The following is a 20,379-nucleotide window of genomic DNA, read 5'->3' on the forward strand; positions in this document are numbered from 1 at the left end:
ACGATCTCCATCCCCCGCGCTCGATCAGCTGAGTCAAGTTGCTAGGGGTTTACTCCACTAAGGGTTTACTCGGCCGGATCCTTCTTTATTTATAGGGGGTCAGTTAGAAATGCCCTTAGGAGGGAGGAGGCTACAAGTCGCAGTCTGATCTTCTTGACCGTCCGTTTACCACTACATTTTCCTTAATTTGAAATAGGCAATCTTCTTGGCCGTTTGTTTACCAATTCTTTTTAAAATTTGAAAGGCATGATATGGCAAAAATAATATTAGGTAGGTTTGGATTGTATAATCAACTATGTTGCTTTTGGAGCATGTACATAGGTATAGTGTCGTCGATGGAGCACAAACCTGCAATTTTAGGCTGAGAAACCCCACAGATGATACTCTACAAAGAAAACATACTTTTTTTAATAACAGGTGAACTATTCGACCAAAATTCGGCATTTCAAATAAATTTTGAACTTCAAAACTCGAAAGTCTGCAATCTGCACCCAGGCACGCCATTCCAAAGCTTTGACGCCCCTTTCTGCTCTGTTCCTGGACACAGTAGGAACTTACACTGCGTACTTACCAACAAAATCATTGTTCACATCCAAAAATTTAAATACATTTCGAACCATTATTCAGCTCAGATTCAGTTAGTTTTGCCGGCCGGGGATTCATACCTGATTTATTTTACCCCACGCGTATTACAAAACCCATAGGATTTTCGGCAAATTATTATTCACCTAACAAAACTTCGCTCACCTTGATCTTACTGATGACTCTACAGCGGCTGTGGCCTGCTCTGCACTATGTAGATGTCCTCCCCCACCATGCAGCCCTCCACGTCCTGGGCGCTCCCGAACCTCTGCTCCAGGTATTGCCCCACCGCGGCAAGCCGCTGCCCGAACTTCTGCCTGAAGGTCCGGTCAACGGACAGTGGCTTCGTGCTGTAGTCGACGGTGAGCTTCACCACCTCACCATCTGCGGGGCCTGAGCCGAGCACCCGCATCTCCTCGCTGAAGTTGGCGAAGGCCAGGGTGGCGACGTCAGTGTCGAACTTGTCGCAGGAGAGACGCCACGGGGTGCCGCGGGTGCCCGCGGCGAGGGTCTCGCCCAGCCCCGGGGCGACCTCGGCCTCGACGACCCTGGTGTCGTGATCTGAGGGGCTGACGGTGTGGAGCACGAAAGAGAGCTCCGGCTCCAGCATCTCCTGCACCAGGACGGCCATCTTGGCGTCCCCCTGAGGCACGCCAGCCACCCGGCGGCTGAGGATGGCCCTCCGAGTGTACAGCGAGGCCCAGACCCGCGCTACTGCAGACCCGAAGTTGGTTGGGTCTGAGAGGCTGACATTGGGGATGGACTCGTAGAGCCCTGCAGCTGACATCCCGGCCAGGTCTTCCACGTTGGCGCTGGACCTGACGATCAGCCGTCCGTCCTCGGGGAAGATTATTTTCAGGGATTTGATGGCTTCTTCAGTTGGTGAAAGTAGCGAGACTATTGCTTGTAGCTCGGATGATAGGGTGTCAAGTTCACCATTTTCGATTTCAGCTGTCTCAATCTTGTCTAGAAGGCTTGTAAACGGTTCCAGTGATCCACTTTTCTTGAGGGCATCCTCCATTGATCCAAATGGAAGCACAGCCCCAGCAGGAACTTTGAATGCTGCTGGAATCCCTTGATCGTTGTAAACTAGCCAATGACAAAATAGAAAGAAAAAAATAAGATCAGAAATTATTTGCACAAAATAATTAGGAGAAAATGTTTCTATTACATGAGTTATGATATGTTAGGCGACAGTCTTAACCATATCGTTACCATTAGCAGAACGTCCATCGTAAAAAAAAATGCTCACTGGTTACCATGGATTGATGGATAGCACTACATACTGACTACGTATACATAAAATGAGTTATATATTTGATAGGTACAGGATTAGATGATGTACTATCGGTGTATTGAGATTCTACCAAAATTATACCGAAGAACAATGGCCCTTGCAGCAAAAGACCAGGGTGTACTTTGTTTTAATATGAAAATGTGGAATTAGATTTATATAGTAGTTTATGTTAAGCACTTTCGGCTTCCCTGTTGTTAATCAGAAGTGTACTATACCCAGCTATTCAAAAGTGAATGTTTACTTAACAGTTGACACTAAGAAAGTTGAAGAGCATCTCACTCTATTCAAAATGCTCTGCTTTTGAGCAGAAATGTATTATACCCAGCTACTCAAGCAACTTGACTGAATGTCTGAATCTTTACTTGACACTGAGAAAATTTAAAGAGCATCTCACTATTCGAAATGCCTGGTTTTTAAAAATAATACTGTCGACTTCCTATAAACCTCTTAGCAGTTATGATCTTGCAACACTTGTTAGTTTCCATTCACAAGAATGTTGGAAAACAAATATAGACATAACTTTAACGAATTTTACTGAAAAAATGTACCTTTATTTGACAGTGAGGCCAGCACAGAAAGAGTTCCACAAGCTTTAGCTTTAGCACCAGATGATTCAATCGATGCTTCTGCAAGCTCCAGAACACTGGAACTACCATTTTCGCCTGAAGTATAGCTTTTGGGCTGAAATGTTGTCCCATGGAGAACAGAGAAAATGAATAAGTAGGGGTAACAGACAAAATATGCAGGATCCTAGGAACATCTAGTGTAACATGTGATGAACAGGAGACAGGTATGTCTGTTATATGTGTATTAACGATGAAGAATAATAACATACCTCAGACACGTTCGACAACTCGTCCGTAGCCAGTGGTGAAGAGAACGAATTTGATGGTTTCTGTATAATGGATGGCTCTGAAGACATGTCACTGCCATCTGAAACTGACAACTCAACATCACTGGATGATGCTCCCAGCCTGTAATAAATCAAAGCGAATTTTGTCTAGTTCCCACAGACAAAAAAAAAAACCTGGACCTCTATACTGATGCCACCTTCAATCAAATTCTTGACGGAAAACAGAAAAAACCATGCATACGAAAATAGAGCATAACCTGACATGTTTTCCCTCAAGCAACCTCATATCTGCAATTTTGTCATCATCTTCACAAGTTACAAATACAACTTGCTCCTGTAAACATGCCAGCAGTTGCAATATTTCAGGAACTGTTGCCAGTATAAGTATAAGAAAACAGGTTTGGCAAGACTAACTTGACGAGCTCTAACACCAAGATGTGATAGGTGAGGTAACTCTTGTAGAAGAATAACACCCACTATATTATCGCCAGCAGCTTTGACCTGTCAAATAAAGAACAAACCCTGGCTATATAAGTGATTTGGGGAGACAGGATCGGTAAATCAAGAATTTTGATGTTCCAAAATTACCTCTTCATCTCCATCAGCCTTATTTACAAGTAGAACCACAGGTCCTTTGATGGATGAAGGCAATGATCCAGGAATGATTCTTTCTACCTAAATAAACAAACCATTGCAATAGAAGCCTGAGTTTTGACTGTAATACAGCCAGAAAGGATAGCAAGGGTTCCAAAATTTGTTAAGGAGTAATAATACTCGGTGCTTTTAACAAGTAGAAACTGATTCGATCAGATTTAAAACCAAAGTTTAATTTGGCTGGTTACTACTAATTAATTTTCATATCCCTTTGGTTATCTCTAGGCCAGACTAGATATCAATTTGACATGACGGCATGAGGCCATACAGAATTCAAGTATCTGACTTGATGTCATGTCAAAAAATCATGTAGCCTGTGCTCACAGAAATATGTCTCGCATGGCCCAGGCCCAAACCTAATTAAATTAGGCATAAAGTCTACGAGAATTTACACAAAATATTCTTTTATGAAACCAAACAAATGTATTATGTATGCCAATGAAAAATATATTTTTCTTTGCAAAATGCGACTATGGTTGAAGGGACTGACTGGGATTTAATTTGCTCACACACACTCAACCTTCTGAAAAATATGACATGTTCACCCAACTGACACTGGTTATATTTCTGTTCTAGGCGTGATGTTGAACAACTTGTGGGCATTCTACACAGCACGGGACAAAGTGGCTTATGCATTCAACTCATCTGAACCTGATTGGAAGTGCACTAGCCTAGAGCAGGTGGCTCCCTGCTGGAGGGCTTTAAATTGCAGCAGGCTACAGTATTCAGATACAAGCTGGCCCATAGCACAAATGATATCTTCCAATGGCATGGATCATAGTATGTAAGTAGCAATAGGATTAACTACCTGCTGCATTGCAAAATAAGTGTCCAGGTTTTTTCCCCCTCAAAACAGTAGTATTTTCCTAAGTAACAACATCATGCCAACATGGCAGCAAAACATACGGAAGCTTATCGCAAGAATCTTTCTGCTTTCCTGCATAGTTCCAGAAGATACCTGTATCAGGGCTCCATGGGCTACTCCAGGAACAAGAACATCCCAGCCGGACGATCCAATTACTACTCGAACAGCTTTCAAAAGTACAGTGCAAAGTTTGGAGACCTGAAAAATAACACTAGAAAGTACATAAGAAGTTAGGATTGCCAGGATTATATGCAACAATAAACTACTGTGATTTGGAAGAGAAAAAAAGGATTACCCAGCACGAATTTCAGCCTCGGTGTAAGTTCTCACACTGTTCTCTGGTATTCCAAGGGCATTCCCAAGGACCTACAGAAGCAGACAGTCACAAAATGTTTAAGGTTTGTGATAACAGAGTCCACTTTTCTATTGGTGAAGCACCAAAATTTACAAGCTCAGTTAGTTGGAGTGTGTCATGGATGCAACTTCCTTAAGCGGCATTCTTTTTGGAAAAGACTGGCAAGGAAGTAGCGGTCACGCTAACAAATAGTAATGTCAACGGCAAAAACAGAACAAAAGAGAAAACAGGAGGCAAAAATTAGGGACAACGATGGACAACCAAGATGGCCAATATTTTGGGTAGCAATTGTTTTCCCTACATAATGTATATAAAGGTTAGGGTGTTTGGTTTGGCCAACCCTTTCCTTGTGCATTTGTTTAGTTTAAGGAATGGCTCCAGCCCATCTCCCACAAGCATAAAGTTAGTAGTAAAATGGGGAATGAGATCATCACGCCAAAATCAAGAGATAGTAATCCCATGATGGGGTGGTTCCAGAAACCAAATACTCCAGGAGTTCAAAATTTCTCTAACCCGAATTACCCATTAGTCCATGACTAACATTCTAATCAGGTGGTCTGACAAACCAGTATAGGACAAACCATGCAGTTCTGATCCATCAAGCGGTAGGCAGAGGACACATTCACTGGGCAAAACTCTCACCTTGACATTTTCAGGGAATACAGAAAGAAGTGCTTCAGAATACTCTTCCGTTAATCTCCTTGCTCTATCAAGTGTAGCTTTAAGTCTTAGTGCCCAAATATACTTGCCATCTTCACTGCCTATAAACATGACATGCTTTCAGGACACTCCTAACTATAACAGGAACATACAAAGGGTGAAACATTCACGATAGATGTTAAAGAAGAAAAGGGCACCTTCACTTTCACATAGACCTTCCTTCTTCCAAGAAAGAAGCTCGTTCCCTATGGCAATGCATTCCTCTGGCTTCCAACCTGAAAAGCCAACTTGATTGACGCCAATAATAAGGGCATCAAGGGTATCGTCCCATACACTTGTATTTCCAGCCACACATTGTGCAAGTGAAGCTGATCCACCTGAAGCTTCAAGACCATTGATATATCTGTTATGGCACAAGAGCAAAGCAAATAAACTCAATGTATCTCCAGAAGAAGAATCTAAGTTTACATCGGTAGATCCTTTATTCTGACAACTCAAAATGTTAACATAGCCAGGCAAATAAACTCAAACAACTTACAAAATAAATTAGCAGCAGTTGGTACCATTCCAGCATACAAGACATAAGTGACAGTGTTATTTATCTATTAACATAAGTGAGCTAAACAAAGTACAAGACAATATGTTGATTACCTACCAGCGTACCTTATACTAAAATGAATCAGAAGCGTTGGGTTATTTCATTTCTATACAGCGAGTGTTATAGCTTTAGTGGAAGGGGGTCAACAGCAGGGAAGAATGAGGATCTCAGGCTTTGATCACATCGGATAACAACATGGTGTACGCAAGGTGTCGCTGCCCCAGCAACGGCAGAACTTGTTCCTGGCTGTAACAGCGGACTCTGTTAACTTTGGCTCACCAAAAGGGAATTTGATTATTTCTTACCAAGCAATCAGCTGATGACAACATCTTTAAGTTGGTGCTGCTAATGACCATATCTAGCTAAGAGATATGATAGCTAACCAGATTAACCATATTCTGAACTAACTTACATAAGCCAACTCGATTTCCAGCGTGCCCTTGAAGTATTGTGCATGTCTAGCTAAGCTGGACAGGTGCCTGACAGGCTACCATGTACTGCCATCGGCTCTGGTTCAATAAGCAGGTGATGATATGTTACACCCAGAAACAAGCCCACAACATCTCCTATTCTCCTCCCTCCTGGAAATACAGCGCAACCTCGAGATGGAATGCACGATGGCAATGGCAGAATCGCTAGCATTCTGTACTACAGGACCAGCAATTCCAGAACCTTGCATTCTCCCTCCAGGAATGCCAGTAAGACATCCTCCCTCATGGGGTAGGTGTTAGCTCAGGGTGTACCTTCCATTTGCGTGGGTAGGGTATGAGAGGTGGGAATGAAGCGAATGGTTTCCTAGGAAGAAGAGTAGGTGGGCTTGGTCCTTAAATTTGGTGTGCCCCTGGCCCAGGACTACATTGGTGCATGGGGTGGGAGGGGCCTGAGGACGTGGCTAGGTGCAGCAATTGAAGACAACGCTTGAAAGGGTGGCGTGTGGGCGATGGTTGTCAGGATGGTCAGAACAGTTGCGAGTTATGATACACGATACAACTTGTAGCTTGATGATACAAATAGCCCTTTATTCTACAGTGCTGTCAAAATTGTTCTGTGACTTGTAGCTCAATGATACAAATAGCCCTTTATTCTACAGTTCTGCAAATTACTCTATAACTGAAGAAGACCAAATCAATAACGTTGCATTGAAAAAACATCATATGATTTGTAAGAAAGTGCAAAATTTGGTTTAAGCTAATGAATTCATTACCTGCTTAACAAAACAAAAGAATAATCCTCAAGACCAATCTCACAAAGGCGCCACTGCAGAACTTCAATAAGTAAATATAATTGAAAATGTATGCAGCAAATTTGAACAAACTTTCTGAGTTGTGTTTCGATCAAATAACCTTTTGTCGCATTGCTATACCGGCATCAGTCGCATCATTTCTAAGGCCACTTTCAAGGCCCTTCATTAGAACTGATCTCAATGAAGACAATGACTGCAAGGTCTTCATCACAACTTGAATGTTCGCAGCATCCACTTGGTCCAAACTCTGAAAATACTCGATAAAAGAACTTCCATGAGACAATATACGAATGATGCATGATAACTGAAGCAATGGGTCCATTCTACCATTCTACAACTGAAATGGTAGAAAGTGGACTATCATGACACACAATAAGCTAGTAAGGACAGTCTATTACTGAGTACGTAGATGTAAGCATCATATCTTATGAAGGTATTCAGATTCACAAGACTGCAGTGCATCGTGAACGCCATTGAAACAAGCTGGAGTTAGATGCTTCCTATACAATTGCAAACATATAGAATGACGTCATGCAGAACTTGGTAACATAATTCACATTTCTAAACATTGTTTGCTTGTTTATATTAGATGATCAGAGGGAATAAATGTTTGAATTTAAAAAGAAAGCACAGAAATATGCCTGAATTATTGAAAACTGTGAAGTGCCAGTATTAGCTTGTATAACACGCTGAAATATGAAACAACGAAAAATCACTGTTTTTAGTAAAATTTACCTGTTTGGTTTTGACAAATGATGACAATGCTTCTAAGCCAGAATCATTCAAAGACTCCTTGATGGATTCCAGTTGTTCAAACAAGCTGCAGAATTGCCAAATACCATGTTACATATCATGCATTAAAATGAATTTTATTTTATCATTCCTATACAAAACCATTTGATGACCATCAGATAAGTGTTCATTGCTACAGAAAACATTTGATGCTCAGTGAAGGGGCTGCTTTTATAATTGTTCATCGAATTGTCTCTTTTAGCTTCAAGGTTGCGCGAAAACTAGCACTCTAGCAGTACATACTACACATCTAATATACATTAGTCAAGTACTAACATTTAGTATTGTAGATTCTTACTTGCACATCAAAGCAGGTAGGGTCAATATATATTTTAAATTATAATGATATCTTTTACTAGCTCCAATTTATGCCACTGTGCTTCATCTTGAATTATTGTTTATAACTTTGTTAGTATCATGGTAAATATATGAAATACTTACTACCAGAATAACTGCAGTAAATCTTCTATTCTCTTGTTTCTGGGCAGCTCCTTTTTACGTTTTATGGAACAGTTCCATACGGTTCCTAAGGACATACAAGTCTTCTACCATATTATAAAAAAGAAGTTTTCTGCCATTAATTTTTTGTTTATTGATTTGGGTGCAATCTTCTGTCCTTAATTCTTTATCACTATCAAAATTGTATTTCTGTATCAATACTTCTAAACGCAATAGGTCAGGAATTAGAAATTCCGAGCTGATGTCAATATCTTTCAGTAGGATCAAAAAGTTCAGGAAGAGTCAAAGTTTCATTAGTTTAGTTTAGCAAATAGATATTCTGGAAGTAGAAAATATGGGAAATAAAGAGTTAGACAACCTGCCGGCATTAAAGAAGTCTTTTAGTTCGCTATAAAATATTTGGAATTGTTCGACAAAAGCGCCATTGTATTCTCCAGGATTCTTTGTAATCCTAGTAAGCATGGCTTCTGTAGCAACAAGATCCTCAGGGCCAGCACTTCGGTGAAGCTTGTTTTGTATGGTATGCTTGATTTCTTGCTGTTGACAGTAGAAGATGGAGTGAGTTGCAAATAATCCGATGGTAAGTTACTCTATACTCTCGGAAGAGATCATCACCTTGAGCTCATGTGGGATGTCATTGCGATGAGCAATATCACGAATTCGTGTTAGAGGGACAGTGGCAGTAAACTCCGACTTAAACGAAGGTAAACAAGGATGAATCTTGCGAATCACAAGCACATCCTGCACGAATGTACATGAAAATATGAAAGTGATAAATAATTGATAACTAGTAAGTACTACAAAGTTAAGTCACTTATTTTGGGACGGAGGGAGTATTAGGTTGCACATTTAAATTTAATTAACCTTAAGCATTACATTGTTAGCAAAAGAATTATATAACAGTAACAAAGTCAGACTAGTTCATCTTAACTAAGGGCACAGTGATCAAAATTATAGATAGTTAAATACTTAGAATAGATGATGATGGTTATCTAACAGTTGTGATGGGAAGAGCAAACCTCAGGTGATATGCCTTTTGTGTAGTACATCTTTTCAAGTTCACGGAAAATTTGCCTCGATATCTCAGCATGTTTGTTGGGTCGGTAGTGACCGCCATCTTCGGAACAAGATATCTGACCTGTATAAATCCACTGCAATAGAGTGAACCAATTAAAAATATATTAATATACTTTTTATCAGTCTCTGTTTTCAGATTAACAATTTACAAAACAAAATTAGTTTTCCAGGAAAATGCTGACAAATAGCATATTAAACTGCATTTCAAGAAAGATTTAAATAAATAGCAGATTGTATGTTTTCGGATGAATGTTTTTACAAGGGAAAAATAATTTTCCAAGAATTATAATGACAAATAGCATAGTAAAGTGCAGTTGGAGAAACCTTTAAATAAATAGCAGAGCATATAAGAGCCTCCAATCTACTTTGATCATCAACAGGTTCTGACACAAGCCGACGAACAAGATCTAACTGCAAGAAAAAAACACTTATTAAAAGAAGCTATTAGCATTACATTGAATGTAATCTTTCTAAAAAGACATCAAGTAACAGGGTGCGGACTTCACCATCCACTGATTGTTATCTTTTGTTAGTTTCATAAAAGAAAGGTTAAATATTTAAAGACAACAGTGACCAACGTGGGAGCCTTAGGCCTTGTACAATGCAAGGTGCTTAGGGAGGTGCTTAGAGACATAAACCAGTTTTTCTTTAACATATTCACAAGAGATGCTTTCAGTTGTGACAACCACTACCAAAAGGGAAACAGATAGCTAGCAACTATACAACATTGCTGCATCCGCTCAGGTGGGGTCCTGAAAGTACCATACACTTCCATCTGTCGATATTTAAATTTCAGTGTTGAGCTTTCACTTTTTAGAATAACAGAATATGGAATACTAGACCTTTTTGACAGGGTCAAAAACAAATCAAGCCAACTTACCTTCTGCCACCAGTTCTTAGATGATTTATCACCCTCGACCAATTTCAGTGCCATTCCACCTAGCCCAGCTGTATCCCACATCCTGTCACTCGACTTATTCCCATGCTCATTTGACCTCATGAAAACAGCTTCGCTACCTTGCCATTGCCCACCAAATGAGCTCGAGTCAGTCTCTGGTGCTAAATTGGCAGCTGAAACATCTCCAACCGTTTGCGGAGCAGCATGTTTGGGTGCTCTATCAACCTTTGGTGTTCCCGAAGGACCTAAAGGCTCTTCTGTCTTATCCCAGTTGCACACTATATCAAGTGTACCACCTTTTGGCAGCTGAATGGCACGGTTGTCACCACCCTCCCACGTCTTGTCATTTCCCCCTTTGGAAACTATCACAAACTTGAACTCCACAGCTGCTTCGCCAGGGAGCTCCAGCTGGCAGACCCAGCCATCCTCTGACCAATCCAGTTTGACGTGTTGCTTCCATGCCCCAAGCTCCTTTGCTGAACCTATGATACCAACATGCTCACCATACTTAACCTGGTGCTGTAAACAAACCTGGAGCAGCACCGAACCCGACTTTGAAGGATCGGCTCTGTTTTTCTCCTTTGTTCTGCAGTAAACAGAAACACATATAAGCTGCATCGCCAAATTATCGAGAAAATGGAAATGGGTAATAAACTGCAAAGCTGCATTTGTGCAGAGAACTATTTAAGGTGAATTGTTTCAGTTTGTCAATTTTACTCAATTCGCATATGCCAGATAGACATGTAAGCATTGTGAAGGGAGAAAAAAAAACAGTACAGTGACTGACAGGATGGCCCAGCGCATCAGATTCAGCTTATTCAGTATCTAAAATGCTAGAATGGGAAATATCTTGCATGCCACTTTCAGAAACACTGAATTTCTCAGCCTGAGTTTGTGTGGAACTGCATTTAATTTACACCTGGATGGGTGGTTGGTTTGATTGACAGGGTCATGAATGGCAATGCCGGCTTAGGATCGAAGTGCACTAGATCGGTTTTCCGTGGTTGTGCTACATCTCTGTACTCTTTGTGGCGCCATTGGCCGCCGTGGTACATGTGTGCTCAGTACGGCTGCTGGCTCTGAGTCATGAGATGATGGCCGAGCAACCTATTGAAATCGTCATCATCTTCCATAAGAAGAAGAGAGATTCCGTCCCCACCCCATCCACCCGAGACGAGGGCCTTACGAAATTACACTGACGGATTACGAGAGGGAAACAAAAGAAGAGGCAAGGAGGCATTACATACATCTCCGAGGGGGCGGACCCCGCGCGGCACGAGAACCTGCCGCTCCGCCGCCGCCTTGCCGGGAGGAGGGCGCCACTCCGCGGTACCAGCAGCGCGGCCGCGGCGGAGGGCGGCGGGAGGGCGGCGAGGCGCGGCCTGGCGGCGGCGGTGGCGAGCGAGGGGTCGAGCGAGGCCATGGGTGTCGTCATCCTCCTCCAGGGCAATCCGTCGAGCAGGTGGCGGGGGCGGCGATCGCGTCGTCGTTTTCTAGGGAGGGGGGAGGGGAGAGGGGGGCGGTGGCGAAGCGTCGGGATGGGCGCCGCGCGGGGAGGGCGGAGTGGAGTGGAAGCCAGAGCCCAAATAAACAGAGGCGGAGGCGCCCCGGAACGAGTGGACGTGGTTCCCGTGCCCGGTTTCACGGATCTCTCGCGCCCGCCCGCCCCCCGGTCGCCTCGCCACGCGCTATCCCCTTCCCTCCCCTCTCGGGGTCGGGGGCACAGCTGCACATCGTCGCTCTCTCTCAAAAAAAGAAGAGCAGCATTAGCCACGTGTCCATCAAACCATGTATCCTGACTGACAAGAAAGTCTTATCTTAAATCCGTTGTCAATGGATCATCCAAAGAGAAAAGGTGCTATTATTATTATTATTTATTACTAGCAAAAAAGGGTTTGTGCGTTGCAACGAGATGATAAAATAACGCCTTCAAATCAAGCTGATGCGAATATAATACCTATAATAATTATACTAATATGCCATTTATTTGTTAAAACATTCAGATTATTCAACCAACAAATCGGAGATACTATCCCTTTGCCCTCCCCTCTCGGGGCACAGGGTTCAAGCAATCTGCACGTTGCTTCTCTACAAAAAGAAGAGAGCAGCATAGCGACGTGTCCATCAAAATCAAATGATGTTATCCTGGGTGACAAAACAGTCGTATATACTATATCTTAAGAATAAGAACTGCACTGTTTCACTGAAAAGGAAAAAAGGAAAGTAGCATTAGCGACGTGTCCATCAAAGCATTGCGTAATTTAGAAATTGTGCTTGAAAAAAATTTACGTAGTTTAGAGATGGCAAAAAGAATGTGTACAAATGGATCGTCTTTTCTTCTTCTTTGAATTGGTTCGATTGCTTGCCACATGGGTCGCGCGGTTACAACAGGCCATCTTTACTGCATGCACGGATGGTCTTCGCGCTGCTTACAACCGCCCGGGACTCAAACTCGTGAAAAGCCGTCGCGCCTTTCCATCCAAAGGGAAAAGTTTTCTTGTTTGGAAAACGGGCTCTGATTACATCATAAGCACAGAACACCCTAGGCATAATGAGAATAACATTGAGGACCTTGGACCACTGAACAACCACCGATGCCGCCGGGACGAGCCGTCGACACGTCACTGTTGCCGCTCCCAAACCAGAGGCGGCCTAACCTTGTCGATAACATCCGGAAAGTCAAGGCGTCGGGAAAGAAAAAATAAATCACCCTTGCAGGGACTAACAAAACCTAAACTACTAGTCGGACCAAGGCATCGGGAAAGAAAAAAAAAATCACACAATTGTGTTTCAACGATATATTGTATCGTGGGAGAAGCCTTACATGCTCAAAATCTCAACTCGAGCCACCGGCAAGGAGTGTATGTCTCGGGTCAATAGTTTGGGGGCGGTGATCACGTTGTTGACGCTAGTGCAGCTTAAACTTGCTCTGAGACCAGATCGACCACAATGGTTCTGGACCACCAAAGGCAAGGCCATCATAGGGGCATGGTGGTTGTTAAATAAACATAGGGTCTTGGTGTTTGCTATAAAAACATAAGAGTCCTGCTGTTTGCTATAAAAACATAGGGTGTTGGTGAGAACAACCGATACTCTACTTTGTCAACATCATTATAGAACACATGCAATCATCCGTAATATCATTTGTCTCTGTTGCCATGGGCATTGTGTAAATACACACCCTTGGTACTGGAAAATACACGCAGCAAGGATCGGAAAATGCCAACGGAGGCCGAGCTCCAGTGAGCTCGTTTTTCAATTTTTATTTTTTTGGAGCGCGAAAAATTTCAAATTTAGTTTTTGAACACACATGCACATGTATACTATGTATATGCAAAATTTCACAGTATTATACGTTTACATGTGGTGTACAGGAAAAAGACAAATACACATTTTTTAATGGGCCTTTTATTTTTGTTATTGGGCCAGGAATTTGTTATTTTTGTACAGCTTACAAATCATAACATTTTTCGACGAAATTTAACACGTTCTTGCAGAATACATACAAGTTTTCATGGTATTTTTTTCAGATTTTTTTGGAACTTTTAAATACGCTTTTTGATTTTTTTCAAAATTCCGAGCTCACTGGAGCTCGGCCTCCAAAAATCCGCACTCCTGCAAGGATACCCTTTAACTAGTGAAATCCCTAAAAAAAAGCAGCTGAGGCCTGAACCCACAGAGAAAAACAACGCGGCCCAGTAGAAAAGGATCAAATAAATGTTGCCAGGCGTGGCCCATATAAAGACGAAAAGAATGCGATCGGTGCCCTTGGTGCGCACGCGCACGTCTAAAACCCTACAAAAAAGGCTAACCTATAATCCCTAACCAGATCGGCACACGAGCACGCTGCGGCGCCGCCGCACATGGCCTTCCGGCCAGTGCCCACGCGCCACCAGGCGCCGTCCTCTGGCGCCCTACGCTCCTCCTCCTCCGCCGAAGCCCTCCACGGCAACACCGTACCCCCTCTCCGCTGCCGACGACTTCCTCCGCCGCGCGCCGTCGACACTCTGCTGTGTTGCACGCCTCCAACAACTTCGCGCCCTGTACACTGCCCAACGAGCAGGGTAAGTCTTTTCCTTCTTTGTGGGTGATGTGATCTGTAAGTCCATCAAGCAAGCTAGTTCATGCATGTTCATGTGTAGTAGTTCCTTACTTGTCATCAAAATTGATAAAAAAGATGTATCTAGACGTATTTTCGGACGGAGGAAGTAGATCTTATAACAGTCCAGCAGATCAATGGAAGCCAGTCCCAGTATTCCCGTCCACAGATTTTGTTAATCGTACAAACTTTTTTCTGCTTAGCGTTGATTCTTGCAGTGTGTATTTTCCAGTACCATAGTGTATCAAGTTGTGGCCTCCGTTGGCATCACTTCTCTTGTGGCCTCTTCGTCCACTGATTCTCCCCCTCCCATCACTTCTCTTCATCGGTTTTTTCATCCAGTTGTTTTTTCCCATCACGCCATATTTAACTGCACCATCCTAGTATGCCGTTCAATCACATTATAATTGGTTATAAAAATATTAAAAAAACAATAGCTAAACAACATTATCTACTATGTATTTTTTTATGATGATTCCCTCATGAAGGTCTATCTATTGATGCGATCTATAATGCTTCGTTCCATGGCTAGGATATTGTTTAGAGCTTCATTCTCTTCATACTTCAAAATATGTACCAAAAGTTGTCTCCTCGGTTCGAAACCATCCTACATGACCATTATACAACATTGTTATAAAAAATCATGTACAACTTGTATACAAATGAGCATGGGTACTAGAAAACGTAGCGCTCCATCGTGTCATGAGTGCGTGAAATTAAAAAAAATAAACTGCATGTATGAAATGTTACACATTTTGACAAGATTCATACCGGTATGAGTTTGTCGGAAGCGCAGGAACTTTGCATCCCCATCTAGAGACCTTCAATGCAGAGTTTGCAACTTGGAGCGCAAGGTTTACATTGTTGACCATAGTTTTGAATACATTCTCCCCCAAAGTAGGTATTGGAAGCCGGTCCATAATTGATGCATTTTTTATTTTGATATAAGATGAACATTAGGAATAGCCCAATAATATTGGAAAAAAATAAAATTTACAGCGGTGCATACATTTAGAAATACATTAATCATTAAGACCAAATAAACTATTCTTAATAACGAAGAATTAAAATCTAACCATATCACATTCTGAGATATGATATTCATTGCTGTCAAGCTAACTATCAAACAACTATGTTAACCTAGCAATCTTCCATATTGTCATGACAACTTCGGCACCGTGCATAGTGGGACATGGGCTAACTAATAATAAAGATAACATTAGTTATATGACGCAAAATATAATATGTAATTATAGTAACTTACACAAAAGTTTAGATCCATGTAGTGAACTGGAATGTCTCTTACAAGATGGATGTTGTGGCACCCTAGTATCCGCATAACCATATTAAAGCAATTAACATCCATGTATTCATTATCTTTCAATATGTTACTTATTTGTTTAAATTTTAGACAAATAAGAACATATTAATAAATGATGAATACATGAGTGTTGATTGCTTTAACATAGCTATTTGGATAGTAGTGTGCCACGACATCCAACTTTTAGAGACATTCCAGTTCACTACATGAATCTAAACATTTTGTGTAAGTTAATATAATCACATATTGCATTTGCCTCATACTACTAATGTTTTCTTATTACTATCTTAGTTGATGTACCACTATGCATGAGACCCAGGTCGTGGTGACAATATGGATGTTGTGAGGTTGACACAATTGTTTGATAGCTGGCCTGATAACAATGAGTACCATATTTCAGATTGTGATATGATAAGATTTTAATTTTTTGTTGCTAAGAGTGTTTACTTGGCTTAATGATTGATTTTAAATGTATGCATTTTTGCAAATTTTATTATCTTAGGCTATTCTTGGGCTATTCCTATTGTTCGTCTTGGATCAATTTTTTAAAAAATTGTCTATTTTGGTCCCGCTTTTAATACCTACTTTGGGGAAGGATATACTTAAAACTATGGTTAACAATGTAGAAACCCTACATTGAAGGATGAAGCCTATATATATATGGGGATGCAAAGTTCATGTTGTTCCAACAAACTCATATGGGTATAAATCTTGTCAGTGCATTACAATCCTGTTTGTTTCAATTCAAAACACAATGTAACACTTTATAGATGCAGTGCTTTGTTGGGTATTTGATTTTTAATTTCACACTCATGGCACGATGGAGCAATACATATTTCAATATCCAAGGTGAGTATTTACACCATGCTCAATTGTATACATGTTGCACTTGAATTTTTTTATGTAATGCATATGTGGGATGGTTTTGAACCAAGGAGTCAATTTTTGTTACATATTTTGAAGTATTAAGGACATGAAGCTCTAAACAATATAGTAGCGATGGAATGAAGCATTATATACCGCATTAATGTATGGACCTTCAACAGAGAATCATCATCATCAAACAATAAATATAAGATAATGTTGCTTAGTTGTTGTTTCTCTATATTTTTGTAACTAATTACAATACATTTATGAGATCATGATTTTTATGTGAAGACATGTGCGTGGATCGTTTGTTACATCGCTGGGCAGTTGACACATTTAAATGGCTTTGAAAACTAAACTCATCAGAAAGAAATAAGGTTCAAACTAATCTATAATAAAGCACCTAGGGCTTCATAACGAACGTCCGCCTATTAGCATTTCCGACAATTAAACTCTAAAACAACCATGTCAGACTGGGCTGGACGGGAGGGAGGAGCAAGCAGACTGACATTGCACCCGGCAAGGGTGAGGGGTAGGAGAATCAATGAAAAATATAGCGTGCTATGACAAAATAGTGTGGCCCTTAAAATATGCTATTAGCGTACTATATCGCTCTATAGCATGGTATTAGCGAGACATTGCACACTGATTTATTTAGCGAGACATTGCTCAGAACACTATAGCCTTATAGCCTTATAGCCTTATAGCAAGCTATTTTTTTACACCGGAGAATGCTTCATCTTCGGCCAAGCGCCCCCCAGCGAATGGGCCGCCTTGCCCGACCAAGCCCCCCTCCTCTCACCGGGCGCGGCAGCCACAAAGTGGAACCCTCGGCCCGGCAGTGACAAGCCATGATTTATTCCCTGTATCCATGAGCGCGAACTTATTTACTAAATGCGAGCAGAAATTTGAACTCAGTAAAGTCTGAACCGAAATACTAAATCCCTGATCTATTTTCTGTATCGATGAGCTCGACATTAATCAACCATCCTCCAAATAATTGGCATCTTGCGCTGCTGGCTTCGATTGCCAGCCGTCAGCCAAGGGAAATTACTTGTTGTGCTTTATTCCTACTTCCACTGCTGGCCGCAAGCTGCTGCAGGGAACTGGCACCATTCCACTGCCAAGCAGGCAAGCAGTTGGAGTTAGCCAATACTTTGAATCAACAGTAAATCAACAGATGTGCAGTAGATTGGCACCCTCGATCTTTACCGCACCGGTTCCGTCCCCATGTTGCAATGCCTGAATGGGGATGTCCACAACGGAATTCAGAGCTACTGGTTGGTGCGCTTATTTATTTTCTGTCTGTTAGTATATGCATTGATGATTAATTTGTACACAACACACCTCTAAATTAATCAATTAACTGCTGCATTCATGTCATTTAGAAATTCTTTTGACAAAAATCTCACACTGTTATATTTCTTTCAAGTGTTTTTGTAACACTACAGCTCTACAAGGCATATGCACCAGATCTCGAGGTGGAAATGGATGCATCTAGGAGTGGAGTAGCAGCTCCATGGTTCTTCTACCAATGATTTTCGAGTAAGCAAACATTGTGTTATTTGTCAGTTTGCATTATGACAATCAGCACTGAATTTCAGTTTGTCAGAATTAACTGAATCCGGCTAAGAAAAGTGTGAGTACATACTGAACTGAGGAGTGATTGACAAAAAACTACCACTTTAGGGGTTTGTGTCCCACTGAACTACCACTTTTTAAAAAATGACCGAAAACTACTAAAAAAGTTTAATTTTGTGACTAAAAACTACCATTTTCAGATAATGACAAGTTTAGATGATTTAAAGGAGTTTATGACAGGTGGGCCTGCTTGTCATGGTTGATGTGGCAGAGAAGTCAACTACTCCACACGTCCATCTTCTTTCTCCTTCCCCTCTCTCTCTCCCAGAGCCGCCTTCTTCTCACCTGCCCCGCGACCTCTTCCCAGGCGCCGCCGCGCACCACCCGACGAGCAACCTCCCCAGCTCCTGCGCCTTCGTCCTCGCCGCCCAGCATGTACCTCCCCTTGCCGCCACCGCCCACCGGGCACGGGCGCCGCTCCTCTGCCTCCCTTCCCCAGACCGGATCCGCCTCCACGACGACTGGATCCGCCTCCCCCGCGGCACAGGGGTCAACTTCGACCTCCCCCGTTGACCATCACGAGCGGGATCTGTGCACCGACAAGCTACATATCCCGCCCAACCTCTCCTACCCCACCCGCATCGGCGAGCAGAGGGGAAGGGCCCCCACCACGCGCGCAGTTGCTCTTGAAGGTCGCCGGCAGTGTGGTACTGCAGTTCGCCGGCGAGCCGCTAGGGGTTGGAGCTTGACGCAATGCCCATCCCGCGCAATGGAGAGAGGGAGGTCGCAACAGTGCTCGCCGTCGTGTGTTTGCTAAAATTTCAGAGAGAGAGATGAGGAGGAAGAAGGTGTGGGCCGCACTTGTCATAATGCCCAACTTAACAGTCAAAATAAAATAGAGTTGACTTTTCTCCAACATCAGCCGTGATAGACGTGCCCCACCTGTCATAAACACGTTTAAATCATCTAAATTTACCATTATCCGAAAATGGTAGTTTTTAGTCACAAAATTAAAAAAAATTGGTAGTTTTCGGTCACTTTTTAAAAAGTGGTAGTTCAATGGGACGCAAACCCCTAAAGTGGTAGTTTTTTGTCAATCACTCTGAACTGAGATTTCTACCATACTTGTTACCACAGGTGCGTGGCAGCTGGAATGATTGAGCGGAGATGGAGCACTGCTGATCCATTAATCGACAAAAGAGTTTATGTACAGAGAGATGGAAAAGAATTTATTCCGGCAATATAGCTGCTCTTTTGGATTGATGGATGCTCTGTCAAATCAATTTCCTTTTGGATCTCTGTATGCATATAGCTTAGTGCGCTGTTAATGGGTTTAGCTACTGCACTGCCCAGGCTTATCTGAATGTATCCTTATTATTAATTAACAGTTGGTGTTTTAAAAACCCTGTTAACATTCCATGCTAACCAATGCACACTGTACGTGCACTTGCTTAAATTCTTAAAATGTTGCCATCCATGCCATTTCCAAACCTTCAGAATCTCTAAATCTTCTCCTAGAGAGTACCTTAGTAAAAACAGAGCAGAAAGAGAACCACGTCGGTGTATGCAAAAACTTGTCCATAATGGGCTGGTACAGGCTTGAAGCCATTTCTCTGTGTCTCTGTGTGGAGTCGACGGTACGAACGACCAGCACAGAGGCCTGCACCATACAAGTGTTAGAGCACAGTACGAACGTTGAATGTGCATGCCACGCAGGCACAATGCTTTGAAATAATGCAGCATGCTGCTAAACAACTGAGCTTCAGCCAGGATAAGCCTAGCATCGACTTGACTTGCAGGTTCACTGGCTGGCTCTTGAGATGGCTTCAATAACAAGACTGGCCTGCATTCCCTACTCTCACGGCCTGGTGAGGCCATGACAATGTTTTTGTGATTTCAGATCCTGAATTTCAGAGGAGGTCACCACAGGTCCAAATCATAGCCAGGTGCGTTGCCCTCAAATTCAGTTGTTTCATGTCAATATTTTAGGTTCCTAGGTTGATGCAAAAGACAACCAGTTTCCTTTGTCTCAAAAAAAAAAAGGATAACCAGTTTCCCTTGTCATTACATGCCAGGATGGACTCCTCAAGTTGAAGATCAACTTCAGCTACTTTTCGTCGATTACAAGCTAGCATGCTCTGATTCATACCCATGGCACCATGTGGATTCAGGATCTCA

General features: G+C 42.1%; 1 protein-coding gene across 1 annotated transcript; it reads right to left on the reverse strand.

Moving 5' to 3' along the window:
* Positions 1–567: 567 nt before the first annotated feature.
* On the reverse strand, positions 568–12,024 carry PWD (chloroplastidic phosphoglucan, water dikinase (ATGWD3)). Its single transcript, XM_087537659.1, has 19 exons — positions 11,581–12,024; positions 10,316–10,919; positions 9,760–9,846; positions 9,378–9,509; positions 8,974–9,099; positions 8,717–8,895; positions 7,843–7,927; positions 7,208–7,354; positions 7,069–7,121; positions 5,464–5,669; positions 5,249–5,367; positions 4,547–4,617; positions 4,345–4,462; positions 3,321–3,407; positions 3,147–3,233; positions 2,990–3,066; positions 2,715–2,853; positions 2,428–2,560; positions 568–1,671 (listed from the first exon to the last, which is right to left on the reverse strand). Exons 1-19 carry the CDS (start codon positions 11,766–11,768, stop codon positions 767–769), a joined length of 3,543 nt encoding a protein of 1,180 aa, XP_087393785.1. The 5' UTR covers positions 11,769–12,024; the 3' UTR covers positions 568–766.
* Between the last annotated feature and the right edge of the window lie 8,355 nt (positions 12,025–20,379).

Source organism: Triticum urartu, chromosome 7A (assembly GCF_056163025.1).
Source record: "Triticum urartu cultivar PI428250 chromosome 7A, HENAU_Tu73, whole genome shotgun sequence".
NCBI lineage: Eukaryota > Viridiplantae > Streptophyta > Magnoliopsida > Poales > Poaceae > Triticum > Triticum urartu.

What these genes read in the sequence shown, in the direction of transcription:
- PWD (XM_087537659.1), bottom strand. Translation starts at nt 11,768, where the DNA reads ATGACGACACCCATGGCCTCGCTCGACCCCTCGCTCGCCACCGCCGCC. An exon ending in CAAAAGGCATATCACCTGAG is followed by an intron (nt 9,100 to 9,377) that starts GTTTGCTCTTCC and finishes ACATTCGTGCAG; the next exon opens with GATGTGCTTGTGATTCGCAA. An exon ending in TCTTTTGTTTTGTTAAGCAG is followed by an intron (nt 5,670 to 7,068) that starts GTAATGAATTCA and finishes GTGCCATAACAG; the next exon opens with ATATATCAATGGTCTTGAAG.